Source organism: Sebastes umbrosus, chromosome 18 (assembly GCF_015220745.1).
Source record: "Sebastes umbrosus isolate fSebUmb1 chromosome 18, fSebUmb1.pri, whole genome shotgun sequence".
Taxonomy (NCBI): domain Eukaryota; kingdom Metazoa; phylum Chordata; class Actinopteri; order Perciformes; family Sebastidae; genus Sebastes; species Sebastes umbrosus.
Genome location: NC_051286.1, coordinates 21856897 through 21872753, shown reverse-complemented (window position 1 = coordinate 21872753; position 15857 = coordinate 21856897). Strand labels below are relative to the sequence as shown.

General features: G+C 45.1%; 1 protein-coding gene across 1 annotated transcript; it reads right to left on the bottom strand.

The window, feature by feature from the left end:
* Positions 1-1587: 1587 nt before the first annotated feature.
* LOC119476915 (calmodulin-1) lies at positions 1588-15587 on the bottom strand. The gene is made up of 6 exons (XM_037750570.1): positions 15453-15587; positions 10249-10279; positions 9261-9404; positions 4876-4982; positions 3506-3641; positions 1588-2702 (listed from the first exon to the last, which is right to left on the bottom strand). Exons 1-6 carry the CDS (start codon positions 15453-15455, stop codon positions 2674-2676), a joined length of 450 nt encoding a protein of 149 aa, XP_037606498.1. The 5' UTR covers positions 15456-15587; the 3' UTR covers positions 1588-2673.
* Between the last annotated feature and the right edge of the window lie 270 nt (positions 15588-15857).

Here is a 15857-nt window from a genome sequence, read left to right as displayed (position 1 = left end):
ATATAGTAAATCAATGCACTGACTTTTAAGACATTTAGGTCGTATCGTGTCGGAGGCACGGTAGAGACCTTCCTGTCCTGTACTTGGTGCGTGTGTGCTGTTTAAAAAGTGCACACGGCAGTAGTGTTGTGGCCTGGTTTGCCTTGCTAGGACAAGCCAACATGGAGTCATCAGCAGAAGCAGGAGGGTTTATTCAAACTCCCACTTGCCTTTTCAAAAACCCCCAACATCCCAGTTACAGCATGCTCCTGTTGCCTAGCAACCGGCTGGGTCTTGAGAGAGAAAGAGGCGTCATAGATGTGTATATGTATATCCACTGCTGAGCGCGAGAGCAAACACTCTCTGCTGCCTCTCCCTTCCCTGTGAGCGGCTCACTCTCTCCACAAACCTCACTGCCATGTAACGGAGCACAGTATTACAACGCGGCGAGGCCTGCCTCTGCTGAACATCATCACTCCAGTGACACTAAACATGGAGAGAACGATGCTCATAATAGTTTATTATTTGTTTAGTCCGTGACCAGACTTGTTATTAGGGCTGGGACGATACACCTATCCCCCGATTTAATGCTATCACGATACTTGGGTGCCGATTCGATATGTATTGCGATTTTTAAGTATTGCGATTCTACAAGTTTTGAGATTTGATATTATGATTTATTGCCGTTTTTGTCAACTTTTTTTAACACTAGACCATGGGAAAAAGTTGAATCATACACTTCTAGGGACTTTTACTTTGGAAAATATCTATATCAATATAGTAAAAATGTTTGATTTTCAGCATGTACAGTATGTAGTCAGAGATGTCTGTGTGTATTTATTACTTTTTCCAGAAACCCCAAAAATCAAAGAATAAAGACATTTCCCTCACAAATTAGTGGTATTTTCTTTTTTTATTTATTTATAAGGGACATGTAATGTTTTATACTTCTGGTGAATATAATCCAATCAATCTTATTTCCATATATGTATTTTGTATATATAATTCCCTTTGTTAACACTTTATTTTGAAAACCTCACACATTTTACACCGCTACTAGCTCCGTTTTCTTTATATATCCATGGTCAGCTCCATCGGGGCCGTTTGAATGCATTTAACATAAATGTCAGTATATGGGTGCTCTACAGTCGTAGCGTCGGCCAATTTGACCACTGAGGTGAGAGTGACGGCCGGCTTGACCGCACGTTACCGCAATACGATAACGTTACCTGTCCATGACAGAGTTAGCATGCAGCTTTAGCTGTGATGTCTAGCTCTACTTTTCCATGTGTAAAACCCAAAGTGTTTCCATACTTTACTGGATGTGTAGTGTTTACCACTTTGGATTTAAAATGCGAGGGTGCAGGTTGTATCCACATGGACGTTTTCTACTTTTGGCTCGCTGCGGTTTGTTTTGGATGACGGATACGGAACAGATATGACGTCACGTTACTCAGACTATAACAATAATAACGGTAACTTCTTTTTCCCTCCGCATTGACTCAAATGAAGCAAATATATCAATTCTGGCTTCCCACCCCTACTTGTTATACTGTCTTTATCGATCATTTTCACATCCAAGCATTCGAAAAATGACATAAGACATGATAAAGTTCATGGTCTTTTATTTGAAAAAAAAAAATAAAGACTAGCATGTACAACTTGGAATGAATGTAAACTGAACTCAGGCGAACAGTTGCGAAGACTGGTGTGCTGACACTCCTAACAGCGTGCGCTGCGAACACAGCACACCCCTCACTATGCTCTTGTCTGAGTCGAGAAACAGAAGAAGAAAAAGAAAAAGTGAAGGCCAGTGATTCTCTCTTGCAAGAAAAGAGGACAGACACTCCATCTCAGCGAAAAGAAAGAAAAGAAAAAGAAAAAGAAAATAGAAAGCTCACCGTAAGACTCTTTTAAGTCCCCCCTCCTTTAAAAAGGGCAGGACGCACAACTACTAAGATGGCCATCCAAATAACATAACATAAACAAAAGAACATGCCAAACATTTGAAAATGTATTTTTTGTACATTGTTTTTTTTTCTCTTTTTATCTAGCATACAATTAAGTCCCATTCCACTTTAACGCTTGAGTTAGAACCTGGTATACTCTCTCATCTTAACAGTACAGGGTTCCTCTCCAAATACAAAAAAACTGTACCAAACCAACAAGAGGACAGCTTATAGTGGAATCAGCACGCTCTGGTAGCCCGGAGGAGGGATATGGGGGTGGGGGGGTCAGGGGGGTTAGTGCTCCGGTCTCAAGCTGCATGCATGAAGAACAGAAAACAGAGAGAGAGAAAGAAGAGATGGCCAGTTCAGACATTTACCACTAGCAAATGGAACTGGAAGGAGTTCGCCAAATGCTTTTGCTTTAGTCTGAAGGTAGTAGTTACAGGGTTTGTTGTTATTATTATTTTTACTTGTTAAGTACTGATGCTAAACTGATCTCCGGGGGGAGGGGACAGGATCACTAACCATCATTTTCATGCAGATATTTTTTGTATATTTTTATATTTTTCCTGTTGTGGACAGAAGGATATTTTATTTCAACATTCAATTATTTTCTATACAGAAACAGTATGAATAAATGAACATTTTTTTTTTCCAAGAGGTAAGTAAAACATTTTGATTTTTTTTTTCTTCGTTTTTTTTTTTTGTTTTCTTCTAAGAGGGGACAGGACGGGGCGGGCAAGCTTCACTTCGCGGTCATCATCTGTACAAACTCTGCAGAAGGGAGAAAAAAAGAGAGAAGACAAGTAAGGTACATGAGGTTTAAGGCTTTTGGCACAGCCTGTTGCCAAGTGAGAGCAGTCACCTGCTTAATTGTTAAATGCTTTATTCATTTTTTAATCAACTTGAGCAGGCTTCGGAACACACATCCTAATTAGTGTCCCCTTTCCGAACGGCTTCCACGTTCATCTCATTAAACCTGTTTGATTAAAAAAAGGCTCTTGCGTTGTGCTTACAGTTGATGGCGATATGCACCGCACACATATAAAACAGAAAAATAAATAAATAAGAGAAGGCTTTCGTTGTCTGTTGAGTACATATTCTGTCTGTGGTACAATGGGAGTATAGAAGTAGGGCACTTTTCAGCCAAGACTTACGGACTGTTCATAATATATCAACAGCCTTCTAGAAAATGAGCGCAGTCTCTCGTGTAATGTGCCAAGGGAGCGACAGTAGGGGATGGGAGAGAGAGAGAGAGAGAGAGAGAGAGAGGGAGAAAGAAAGAAAGAGTGAAAAGGCTCCTGGCACACTGATGATAATTCAGAAGGATGGCTTTCTCCCATCTCTGTTTCAGCAGGCTCCATCTATAGCCCCTATCTAATAACTAATATTATGTGTGGCTGGCTTGTCTTGCAGTCGCCCTCAGAGAAATACACAGCTCAGAAAATGAAGTGCTCTGGTCCCCCTGTTTAATAAAAGCTTACACCGTGGCCTAGAAACTCAAGCTATTTTGCGCACCGTGACATTTTAGTATGTGCTTGCTTCCTTCTTCTTCTTCTTCCGTCTGTATATCTTACCTTCGTAGTTGACTTGTCCGTCTCCATCGATGTCTGCTTCTCTGATCATCTCGTCCACCTCCTCGTCCGTTAGCTTCTCTCCCAGGTTCGTCATGACGTGGCGGAGCTCGGCGGCGCTGATGTAGCCGTTTCCGTCCTGGAAAACATGCGGAATGGGATCAAATGTGTGAAAGACGAAAAATTCCACAGGCTGACAACTAGTGAGGGGGGCGGGGGGGGAGAATTCCCACCAGACTGATAAATAAGGAGCCGTGCCGACAGGTGTTAAGCGGGCCAGAAGTAGGAAACTGATTACTTCGTTGTCCCATTAGGTAAAACGTTTTACCAGTAGCCTGGTCTGGCATCACTTAAACCTTAGTTATCTCAACTGGATAGGGCTGACCCAAATGCTTCGAAGCTTCGACCGTTGCCATGGTAATAAACCTCCAAATCATTATTGGAATGCTTCGTTTTTTTTGTTTTTTTTAATATATATATATATAAATTATATATTAATTTTATTACACAGCGTTGTTGAATGCTCGATTCTGATTGGTCAATTGCGCCATTCTACGGTCTGTTATTTCTTTATAGCAGACCGTTAATGGGCGCAGTTCTGATGTCGGACTCTGGCGAACCTTTATATGTCAAATTGTTGATTTCTTCAGTAAGTAGCCGTGTAATAAGCGGGATAATGTACAGCTAGAGGGTCATTGTTGTAAAAGAAACCCCTTCACGTCCACAGCATCGCTCTGTCTGGGTTTCTTTCACAACAATGACCGGCTCGCTGCACATTATCCCTTACTTAATCTCAGACGGATATCACTCTTTGTTATGTGTAGAGGTGCAAGTGTGTACAGTAGTGCGGCAGCGGCACTGTCCCGAGGCTTCAAATAGCTTTGAATATTACTCGCCGAAGCATCGAAGCCCAAAAAAATGTTATTCGGGACAGCCCTACACCTGGGTGTCGTTATGCTTATGACAGACTTTTTAGTCTGACTTGACTCCACATAAATTAAAGAGGACCTATATTATGCTTTTGTGCTTTTTCCCCCTCTCCTTTATTGTGTTATGTAGTTTTTAGTCCTGTCTTTTCTTCTGTAACATGGTGATGTCACCAAGTAACACATTTGCATAATACCTGCCTGTCGGGTAGTTTGGCACGCCCTCAAAAGAAAGATAGTTAGAGCGGAGTCCAAAGAGTTTGGTTCGGTTGACCAATCACAACAGAGTGGACCAATCAGAGCAGACTGAGCTTTTCAGGGGAGGGTTCTAGTAGAAACCCAAAATACAAGTATGCATCATGAGCATCATGAGCATAATAGGTCCTCTTTAAAGGTGAAAAATAAAGCTAAAACTTACATTTACCAAGCATGGAAACCTTTATTTACCTTGTCAAATACCCGGAAAGCCTCGCGGATCTCCTCCTCACTGTCCGTGTCCTTCATTTTTCTGGCCATCATGGTCAGGAACTCCGGGAAGTCAATAGTTCCATTACCTGGAATGGGTGATCAATGGGGCACATTTAATCAGCAAAAATTGCAATTACTTAAAAGCAACCTGGGGTAAGTAGAGATAATGTAACGCAGCATTTAGCTGATGAAAAGCAAAAATATTCAGTGAGGACTTAATATTAATTTAGCCCTCCAGTTTTGTTTTTTGTTCCTGTGTATGACACTGGCTTTTACATCATCCTACTGGCCATACCTGGCAGTGTCGGGTGCGACTTGAGAGGGTAGCAGCCCTAAAATGATTTTAGTATACATCCTCGCTGCGATAAACCTGCTACTGCACCCTGAGAGGAGGAGGTGGAGGGATGTACTTGTGCGAGTGATTCAGTGTGTGTTTCCCTTTCTTCCTCAGGGAAGCCCTGGGAAGATGTTGCATATGTTATACACAAACGCAGCAGGATTGCAGGGGGGAACCCATAGCCAGTCATCCATAATGTAGACATATAGTATACTGTGCAGCTTGGCCTCCGAGGAGCCTGGATAAATCAAAGGCTCATCTCCCCTGGTGCTCCTGTCAGAAACCCTGGCTGGAGGGGAAGGGAAGAGGAGGAGGCCAGAAAAGGAGGTGGGGGAGCTTCAATCCAGATGCTCCATCCCTCATGTCCACCCTTAAGTCCTTTTTTCTTTTTTGTCCCTCTTTCCCCTTTCTGACACCGTGTTTTGCTGCTGCTAATGGCAGCTGCTGTGCTGGTGGCGCATGTATGCGTGCGATGGGATCAATATCCGTGTTACCGTTGTCAAGACAGGATTACCAGCGGATCAGACCCTCTTGACAGAGGAAGGATCTATGAGGAACTCAGCAGCTCGCCAACCACAGGAGGGAGGATGATGGTGGTGGTGGTGAGTCTAATGGCGGTGTGTGTACTCGCTTTCATGTAGACCCGGAGATGCTGCGGTGGCATATTATAATTAAAAACGGACAAAAAAAAATGTCAGGGGGATTGGAGAGAAGGTCAGGGACACCGAGGGCAAAGCACCCGGGAGGATTAGCCACGGGGGTGGGACGGATGGGGGCGGAGGGATTGTACGCAGATTAACCAATGACAGTACACGCCTCAGAGAGCGAGATAGGGAGAATGGATGTGTGTGTGTGTGTGTGTGTGTGTGTGTGGAACGAAAAGGGATGCAGTAATGTGATGGGGCAGATGGTGATCTCATAGCCTAGGGTAACAATCTAAGGACCTGTTATCTAACACACAGAGACAGCCAGCAGCACCGAGGGAACACATTCTGCCACTGGGAGGGGGGGGGGGTTGGAGAGAGGCTGAGCAGAGTCTTGGAGAAGGCCACTGGAAAACCATCATCTGAGGGGGGGACAATGACTAGAGAAGGCCCTCGAGCAATATCAGCTCAACTGCACCTCGAGCCAGCTGCTGCTGCGGTGGAGGAGGGATGGAAGCAAGAAGGGATGAAGATAGGGAGGAAGGCAGGCGGGGAGGAGAGAGAAAATGGTGGGAGGGAAAAAGAGAAAAAAAAAGGGAGTGGGCGGTAGAGAGAGAGAGCGATGGAGATGAGGGAGCTGTGAAGAGGAGAGAATATAAGGAGTGAACCGAGTGGGAGATGGTGCGATTACACATAAGAGGTGCTGACGCAAACTATAGAAGGCTGAGGCATCTCAGTACGTGTGGTCATCGCTTTTTCCTGCATCATAAAGCCAACTTCCATCCCGGAGATAAGAATGAAATGTCGGGGGTTGTGTAATGATGACGAGTGATGTGTGACTAACGCTAATATTTTTGTCATACGGTTATTTAATCCGTGTTGAAATATCTTTTTACATATTTGAGTTCAGCGTGGTCCGTCATATGCCAGAAATATGGACGTATCCTTTCAAGCAGGTGTGGTTAGCTGATCTGTGTGGCTGTAACATAAAACAGCAGCGATTTCCATTTGATACCCACGCTGCTCATAAATCGCGGCTTGGCTTTCACAATCAAATACCCTCAGAGACTATTTCTTTTAACGGCTCCCTGTCCGTCTAAAGCCTCCCGTCCTCTCTTCCATTCATTGTAATTCTTTGCCACGGCCTCCTTGTTTGGTAAATAAAGCTGATTTTCAATGGGCCAGCTGACATCCCATGGCTTGCCGATGTGGGTACTGGATGTGCAGAGCGCAGAGAGGGCCTTATGTAACCACTTTTATTTTCCATTACTAGCTTCATTGCTGTCTGACCTAGATTGCATCAGCCAAGGGAGGCAGAGGCAGAACAAGGGGATGTTAGTGATGGTGTGTGTGTGTGTGTGTGTGTGTGCTTGCTCTTGGGTGTAACTGACGGGGAGGGGGAGGGCGCTGAGGATGGTGGGAGGACGTTTCAATAAAAGGGGCAGCCAAGCTGCGGTGCAATCGATTTCTCGTGATCAATGCGGTCCCATTTACAAAATCCTATAAGCTGACAGAGCACCGCTGGGGTAAAGGCCCACTGACAGCTAACATCCTCGACTCTGCTGCCCAAGGACGGCCAGCTTGGGGAGCTACGAGCCAACTTCTCTGACTCCTCTCTTTGTCTTTCATTCTCTCTATCCCTATCTTTTCAATCACAGCGCCTCTGCAGTGGAGGATGAAGACTCGGTGAACCTGTTCGTGAGGTGAACAGAAGAATCTGCCTGAATTATGGCACTCAGCATGGGGCGCCAACACTCTCGCCAGCACTGAAAGCACCTCCCGCCCGCGCACCCATATCCCTGACATTGTCAACTATGATGGAGCCGAACACGCAGTGACTAAACTGCTGACACAGAGGGACACGTCATCTGACAGTAAAGCTGGCCGGACAGTTGGCTTGGACAGTTGGTTGACAGTTGGTAGAAGAGGGGAGGGAGGTGGGCAACAACACCACTGATGTGGGGGCAGTAATGGATGCTCTATTTAATCCCTCATGCATTTGTAACAGAGGTTTTATCACAGAAGTCATGCAACAAAATGTGGAATTATGGTTCTATTTCCTCTAAAATGACCTGAAATTTTGGGATAAATCTCCCAAAGAACTGTACCACCTATAATTGAACTAAAATTGGTCTTTTACTGTGAGTCATTTCACTGATTAAAAACGGGGACGTGAGCAGGAAAGGATCAGTTAAACTGCTGATGGGAACAGAATGGCATCACCTTATTAACCTAAATATCAAAACCCTCGCTTACGATAGACTGTAAAACGCGAGTACAATTAACAATTTAACTGCTGATTATAGAGCTTTCAATTACATTTCCCAAGTAAATGAAGCCAAACCAAGCGTGCACTCTATATTTGTCGGGTGACATGTTTCACTTGCCTGGATAGAAAATGATTCACAAAACAGATGCTGTCTTTGTAATGCAAGATATTTCTAGCACCCCATGATGATTTAGTCCACTCTTTTATTTAGGATTTAGCAGAAATTATCACAGAGTTGTCTATTAGCACTGTATATGAGGTATAATCTCAGTCAAACAGACTGTATAGTCACCGTGACGTCACCCATTGGTTTGTAGACTGCTGTTTTGAAGCCTCGAGTTTGGCATTTTGTTTGTCGCCATCTTGGTTTTTTGCAACCAGCAGTGAGGGTGGAGCTAAGTACAACCGAACCCTGAGTAAGACTCTTTTAGGCAACCAAAAGGGTTTTAATGAACTTTTATGAACTGAAAACACACTTTGAAAGAGTTCAAGTTGTAAGGTAAAAACAACTTCCAGACCGGACAACGTTGTGGGAGCGACCTGTCAATCACAAGGTAGCCACGCCCTAAAGCACATCCTGCTTTATGGTCCATTTGACTCTAAATGGGAACATAATTTGCTAAATGAACATCTTGCTGTATTGAAGAAGACTTGAAACTAGCGATTGAGAACATAAACTCATGTTTACTGAGGTAATAAATCAAGTGAGAAGTAGGCTCATTTTCTCATAGACTTCTATTCAATCAGACTTCTTTTTGCAACCAGTGGACTCGCTGGCTATTAGAAAGAATGCAAGTTTAAGGCACTTGGCTTCACTTTTCAGACCCCAGAGATAGCCCACTGGATTTAAAATGTGTTAGATGAAGTCTATAGTGTGAAACCCAATCATATTAACTGTTCAAACTGTGTGTTTGTAAAACGAGGATACTTCTGATTCTAAACCTCCTTAAAATTCATAATTTTGGGCCAATCAAGAGGCATTTACTAGCTCTATTTCCTTATTTGGCACCTGATAGCACCTCATTAACAGGGAACTTGTTTATTACTGACATATCAGTGGTGAGTAACTCACGGCTGTAAATATATCATGGATAAATAAAGTATATATACTGACCGTCAGCGTCCACCTCATTGATCATGTCCTGCAGCTCAGCCTCTGTGGGGTTCTGACCCAGCGACCTCATGACGGTGCCGAGCTCTTTGGTGGTGATGGTGCCGTCGCCATCCTTGTCGAATAAGGAGAAAGCCTCCTTGAACTCTGCGGAGGGTGGAGGAGGTAAGAGCGGGAGGTTAGCTCACCGTTGCTACGCTGTTACAGAAATGGGCTGTGTTAGGACGATGCAATCGGGTTGAAAAGGTTAATCAATCCCCCCGTGTATTGGCCCACATGAGCGTGGAAGGGAAGTGAAGTTGTAAATGTGCTGAGCTCTGAAACCACACAGGGATCCTATCTCATAATGTGAAAAAGGGAAAATGGTGCAGAATATTGGCAGCTGAAAGAGACTTTACTGCAATAACTTCAATGTCCTGCGCCAGCTTGTACGAGCAGGCTTCTGAACTATGGGCCATAAAAAGAACATCCAGGGAGGTGCAGGCAATAGTATAGCGTTAGCCTTGGAGCTTTAGCACAAGCTAATTAGCCACAGAGGGGGTTTGACTCAGAAGAAACTGTGCAGCCTCCAGTTTTAATACAAAGGCCACATCATTTATTTATCAAGGATATCAAGGTGCCTCAGTGATTGAAAGTACTCATAAGCTAGCGTTGCAAAACTGCCTGTTCACTGTGGCTTCCTGGGTTTTACTCCTGACTCATGACATGCTGTAAATGCTTCTTCCCCTTTATTTCCTGTTCATGTTGAAAAGCTAATGATCTACCAAGGGAGGGCGGCTGCCAGATCCTTCAATGTTCTGTTTCATTTCGTGCTTCCCATAAGTGACGTGGCGGCAACCAGAACAGTTAAAGAGAGATATCAGCTTGCTCGTGACTGAGAAACTTTAATGAATGACATAGTGTGGAAGTAATCCACCAGTAGCCAGTACATATGTGAAGAAAGGACTTGGCTAAGAGGAAGGAGTAAAAGAGAAACTATCTCTGTTCCTACCTGCAATCTGCTCCTCTGTTAGTTGGTCAGCCTAAAAAAAAGAAAGAAGGGAGAGGGTTACAAACAATGAAGTTATTCTCAACAAGGCAACTATTACAAATTCCAAACTGTTACGTCATTGCATTCCTCATCGTCCCCACCCACTAACCACCACACAGCTCAACACTGACCACAGTGTTCAGGGGTCTAGCGGAGCTGCTGCTAGGCCATCACCAGAGGCCTCGGCTGGAATCTGCTCCCAGGAGGACTGCCAAGATTTACCAACGGCAATACTCCAAATTAGCTACTAGGCCCGTTAGCTAACAACCAATGCACTGGGGATGGAAGCGTCAATTAGGAATGCACCGCTCTGACTTTTTCAGTCCAGATAGAGATACCAGGGATTTGGCTATTGGCTGATACAGAGTACTGATCAAATACTAGTGTTCAATACCAGTGAGCAATACCAGAAGTGACTGAGAACATTCTTTTAAGTGCAAGGCAATAGGGCTGGGCAATATGACAATATATTGTCAAGAAGATACAAAAATGTCTATTGGATATATTTTTCTATATAGTTTCTATTGCGATATAGGCTAGGCCTATATTTATTTATTTTATTCTGAAGTTCTTAAAATGAGAAATACTCCATACTTTTCATTTGTCAAGTGTTGAATTCACACAGGAGTAAACAAATTGGTAAAAAACGTAAACAGGAAGTAGAATTATAGAATAGATTATATTACTGAATAGATCGGCCCCATTGTCACCTATACCCTGTAATAGTTTAATGCCAATTGGGAGTCCACCTTGACTCCAGTCAGACTTTGACTGTTATAAAATTGATATTGATGCTGAAAATCAGCTATCAGACTTTGCTGACACTAATAGACGTTATCAAGATGTCTTTTAAAGGTTGCGTTTACTTGATGGACCGCTAGAAAGCTGCCACACAGAGAGCTCTACAATGACACTGCACGAAATTAAACTTCCAGCCGACGAGTGGCTCCATGGGATTGACTCACACCATGTCCAAAACTAGTCTGCACCGTGGCAGTCCACACGAGAGGGACTGCTTGGGCAACGAGATGCTGTAATAAAACGGATGAAGTGCTGTCTCCAGACCGGGAGAGAGTGTTTTAGGCGGGGGTTGCTTCAGGACATGTCAGCACGGGAGTGTTTTCCACGGTCATACCAACAGGAGAAACGGCCTGCTGCGTTGGCGCAGATTGATTCCCGCTCCCAGCCTGTTCCCTCCTCTAGCTGAGGGCTCTGCGATGGCTGATGGTGACTCACACCTGGCGAGCATCCACCGCCAGGCCTTTAACATAGGAGGATTGAGCTTCTTTGTGGAGGAGCTACTGTTTCCAAACAAATACCCTCAGCAGTAAAGTGTGAATACAAAGCTTGAGGCGCAAATAACTCCCACAGGTATCCTCCCATCCTTTCTTTTATTATCATTGTTAACAGACCCTGCTGACATCTTTTGTGCCTGGCAGCAAAGGAACACACAGATAAACATGAGCAGTCACAGATGTGCACATACGCTTGCATGCATGCATGTGTGCTCTTGCAGACACACACAGAGTCCGTCTTAATGGCGTTCTTCCTCAACACCAATACTTTCCATCCCCATGTTTCCTGTGAATTAGTCAGAGTAGCCACTTCTGCCTCAAAGCAAATTCCTCCAGCCCATCGGTGGGTTTGTGTTTGTACAAGTGATCTAGCTGCGGATGCTGCCAAGCAAACATCCAATAACAGAGTCATCCTTAAATCCCACGGCCGTGGAAATCAGAGCCTTGTAAAGTCCATGTTTGGAGGTGAGGGTATTTTCATTTTGTAAATCAAGCCCAGTAAATTAAATTTGTTGCATAATGACTAGATTCAGTTAGGCCGGATGAGATTTAGCAGATGACATACTGCGAGCTGACCTTTAGCTTTTCAAAAAACAAGAGACCTCTCCCTGTGGCTTGAGTAGCAGCAGCCACAGGATGGATTGATCTGGCCAGCGAGGGGTTTTGTGGATAACATCAGCAGCGCTCATACAATTAGCTGACTGACATGATTCAATGCTTTTCTCTTCTCCCTCCCCGCGCCCTCTTCCTGTCTCCATTTCCATCTGCGAGGATCGGAAATGTCAGGAGACAAAACAGCTCCGTTGATGCTAACACGCCACCCAGCTCGACCAATGTTCTCTTTCTCGTCTGTGTGTTTTCTGGCGCCATCTTCCTCTCATCTCTTTTTCCTCGCGTTGATAAGTCTCCCTTCCTATCTCCCTTTAGTCACCCTCTTTGTCATGCCATGTCACTCCTGTTGTCTCTTTCTGTCCTCTGCTGTCTCTCTAAGTGGACAGGGTGTGGGGTTTGGTGACTCAGTGCTATGGATCCTCCCCTGGCTTAGGCCCAAGCTGTCGGGGCCTCCTGGTGCTGCTGCACCACCAGGCCCACTACCGGCCCATCCCTTCCTTTTTCTGCTTTTTTCCTCCTTCTCTCCCTGGACTTCAGCCAATACCAACTCCTCCTCCCCCTCCAGACCTTTCCCCTCTGTGTGTCCATTTTCTCTCTATACATGTGACATACTGTTCAGAGGAAACTCCCTGTGATTCACCATCCACAGTGGTCCATGGACAGGGTTGTTCACTGCCAGGCTTCCAGCCTTATAACAGCTTGTAGAGGAATAGGGGTGTGTGAGTGTTTGGGGGTGGGGGGGCTCTGTTGGCACCAGTTCGCTGGCATGAGTGGGTCAACCACTCCCACTGTTGCCCGGGCAGCCGGCCCCAGCAATGCGCTACCAACAGGACCGTGGGAGGCAGGAGGCAGTTCACTGGGCCAGCGAGGAATATCTTGTGCTCTCAGTTGATGTCATATTACCCTTGTACAAACATACCGCATCGCTCACTGTTCACACTCGGTTTAATTTGATAGGGGATGCAAAATGGCGTAAGAGAACGCCAACGATTATCTTCTTCTCTATCGACGCTGTGGGCACTTTTCAAATTGCTGATCTGTCGCCGGGAGGCGCCCGGGCAATTCCTGAAGTAGCTTTTGCTTCTCTACATGTGAAAGATGCACAACCAGCTGTCACTCCGACAGATGGGTGTGACACACACATACACGCTTTCCATTCATCCTAACACAAGCACAAGCACAAAGAGTCAGTGTGGCACACACACTTCCTTTTCTATAGCAGCACTGAGCTCCACAGAGCGCTGAACGCCTCTTCTCTTTGAGGCCGGACAAAAGACAGTGAGGCCTCGGGGCTCGGGGGGGCTGTGTCTGGAGGGGAGGAGGGGAGAGGGGAGAGGGGATGGGTGTAAACAACACCAGCCTACCCACACCCTGCGGACAAGGCCGGTGCACCATATGGCCCGGTGGCGGTAGGTGGCCGGGGCACTCCTCCGCACCACTTTATCGCTCCTAGACACTGGGAACATGGGACATGGCTAGGTGTTGCCGCCAAGCATATCAATTATTCATCGCGGCGGATCGGATGTCCTTCGAGTTACTAAACATGCATCAGCAAACAAGAGCGTAACAGGAACAGGATAGGGCCTTAGCATGGTCCGACTACTTATTCGATACTTCCACCTCAATGGGGGAGGCTGTTTCCACTTCAATGGCCGTATTGATGCAGACAACGGGCGCTGTGGATTCAACTTTTCAGAGATGCTGATACGCAGCTTAGCTCCATAACAATTCCGCTTTACACTCCAATTACTGCGCCGCCGCCGCGTTGCAACGTGAAACTGCATCGCAGCTCGATACCATATATGGGATATTTGATCACGGCAAGAGGGGGGTGGGGGGGAATACAGATCTACAGCTTCTTGACTCCCTCCCCCCCTGGGCCATTAATGATCCATCAGGGTTGATAATCAATGGATTTTAGTTTGAAGGCCTCTTTTCCAACATCCAGATCACACATCCACTTATGTGACGTCGCCAGTGGAGGGGGCTCTGTTTCATTAGGTTGCAGATGTGTCTTGTGAAAGTGTATCTCCCAACATCTGGCGAAATTGGTTAGAACAGCGTGATGATGTGCAATGCATTTTGCAAGTCACTGAGGCCTATTGAAACATTTTTTCAGTATACTACACATCCTCTTTTTTTAAATACTGTATATAAGCTGTAGAGTAGATCCTAATTTCACAATACCCGGTGTTAAAAGTCGACTAAACTTCCCACAGCTTTTGATGTTTTGCAGGTGTTTACCAGTGCCAGAAAGAGCTTCTCAGACAAACCCACCAACATTTGCATAACACATCGAAAAATTTGCAAAGAGGCAACCAAATCAGCCCAACATATAACACAGATAGAGAGAACATAGCCTGAGATAAACCCTGCAGTGAAAGGCGGAACTGCGTCTCGATTGTCTTGTTTTAGGAGCCTTTATAGGGCCATGTAGAGAGAGGAGCTATAACCTTGTAATTACAGAATATGGCCAGTTTCCGTTGCGGAACAACTGACGAGATAAAAAATAGTGCCATTCCCCCCCCCCCCACCCCCTTCATCATCATCATGGCACAGCTCGGCTCGAGCAAGAGCCAAGATGGTGCATAGAGAAAAAAAAAAAAAAGAAAAAAGGGAAGCCAGCTCATTTTTGAAGAGAAGGATCGTCATTTTCGCGGGTTCACCGTGTTCGAGAATCGAAATCATTCGAATAAAACATCGAATATCATGTGTGTGCTCCGGCTCTCTGATATAGAGGAACATGTCGTCTCTGACAGGCTTCAGCAGCAACACGCCTGCGCTTCCTTAAGGCGGATTGTAAAATGCACCCTAATGCATTTATGGCTGCAGAATTATGCCGTAATGTAACCCAGAATAGCTTTAGCTAGTTATACCGATACCACTAAATCTAGTCCAAAAATTAATTCGAGCTGCAGCAAATGCAGCAGCTACTTGACCCGGTAGAGCCGAATACCGAATAACTGCTGCTGCATATTATTGCGCAGTTATGAGGAAATACGGTTTGAAGGTGAACATCATTTCAAGGCGCAACAAAAAGGCAGCCCATAATAATAATAATAAGCCACAAAATCCCCATGCAAGTAGAGCTAGAACATGTTACAATGCGGGCGTCTCCTCACTGAATAGTATAGCCTGCAGGAACGGAAATAAAAAGGCATAAAGCGACACAATGTTTCAAATTGTAGCAAACAGTAGTTTCCTACAATTACAACGCGTTTTTTCCCCAGTGAAGAGAGAATGAATGACAATACATACCATGTCGGATGGTGTTGTGTGCTTGCTGGTCTGTGGAGGCAGACTATAGGAGTGTGCTCGTTCCTTAGATGGAGTTCCACTAGCGGGGTTAGAGGAGTGAGTATATTGGCCGTGGCCAGAATGGGGGATTGCCTTTTCCGTATCCCTCCGCCGCCACACTAGCACTGATCACTCACTTCCTTATTTCAAGTCAGAAGGGTTGTTGCTGCAGTAGCAGCAGCAGAGGGTGCAGGCCGTCAGCAAGATGTGCCAATCACCGGGGCGAAAAAAAACGCCTGCAGTGCATGGGGTTCATGCATCCTTACACTTGTATTAAACTACTACAGCCAAAGTCATGTAGTTTAATATGTGGATGTTTGGTTATGTATTTCAAAACCCATCTTTGTAGGATGTTTTCAAAATGTT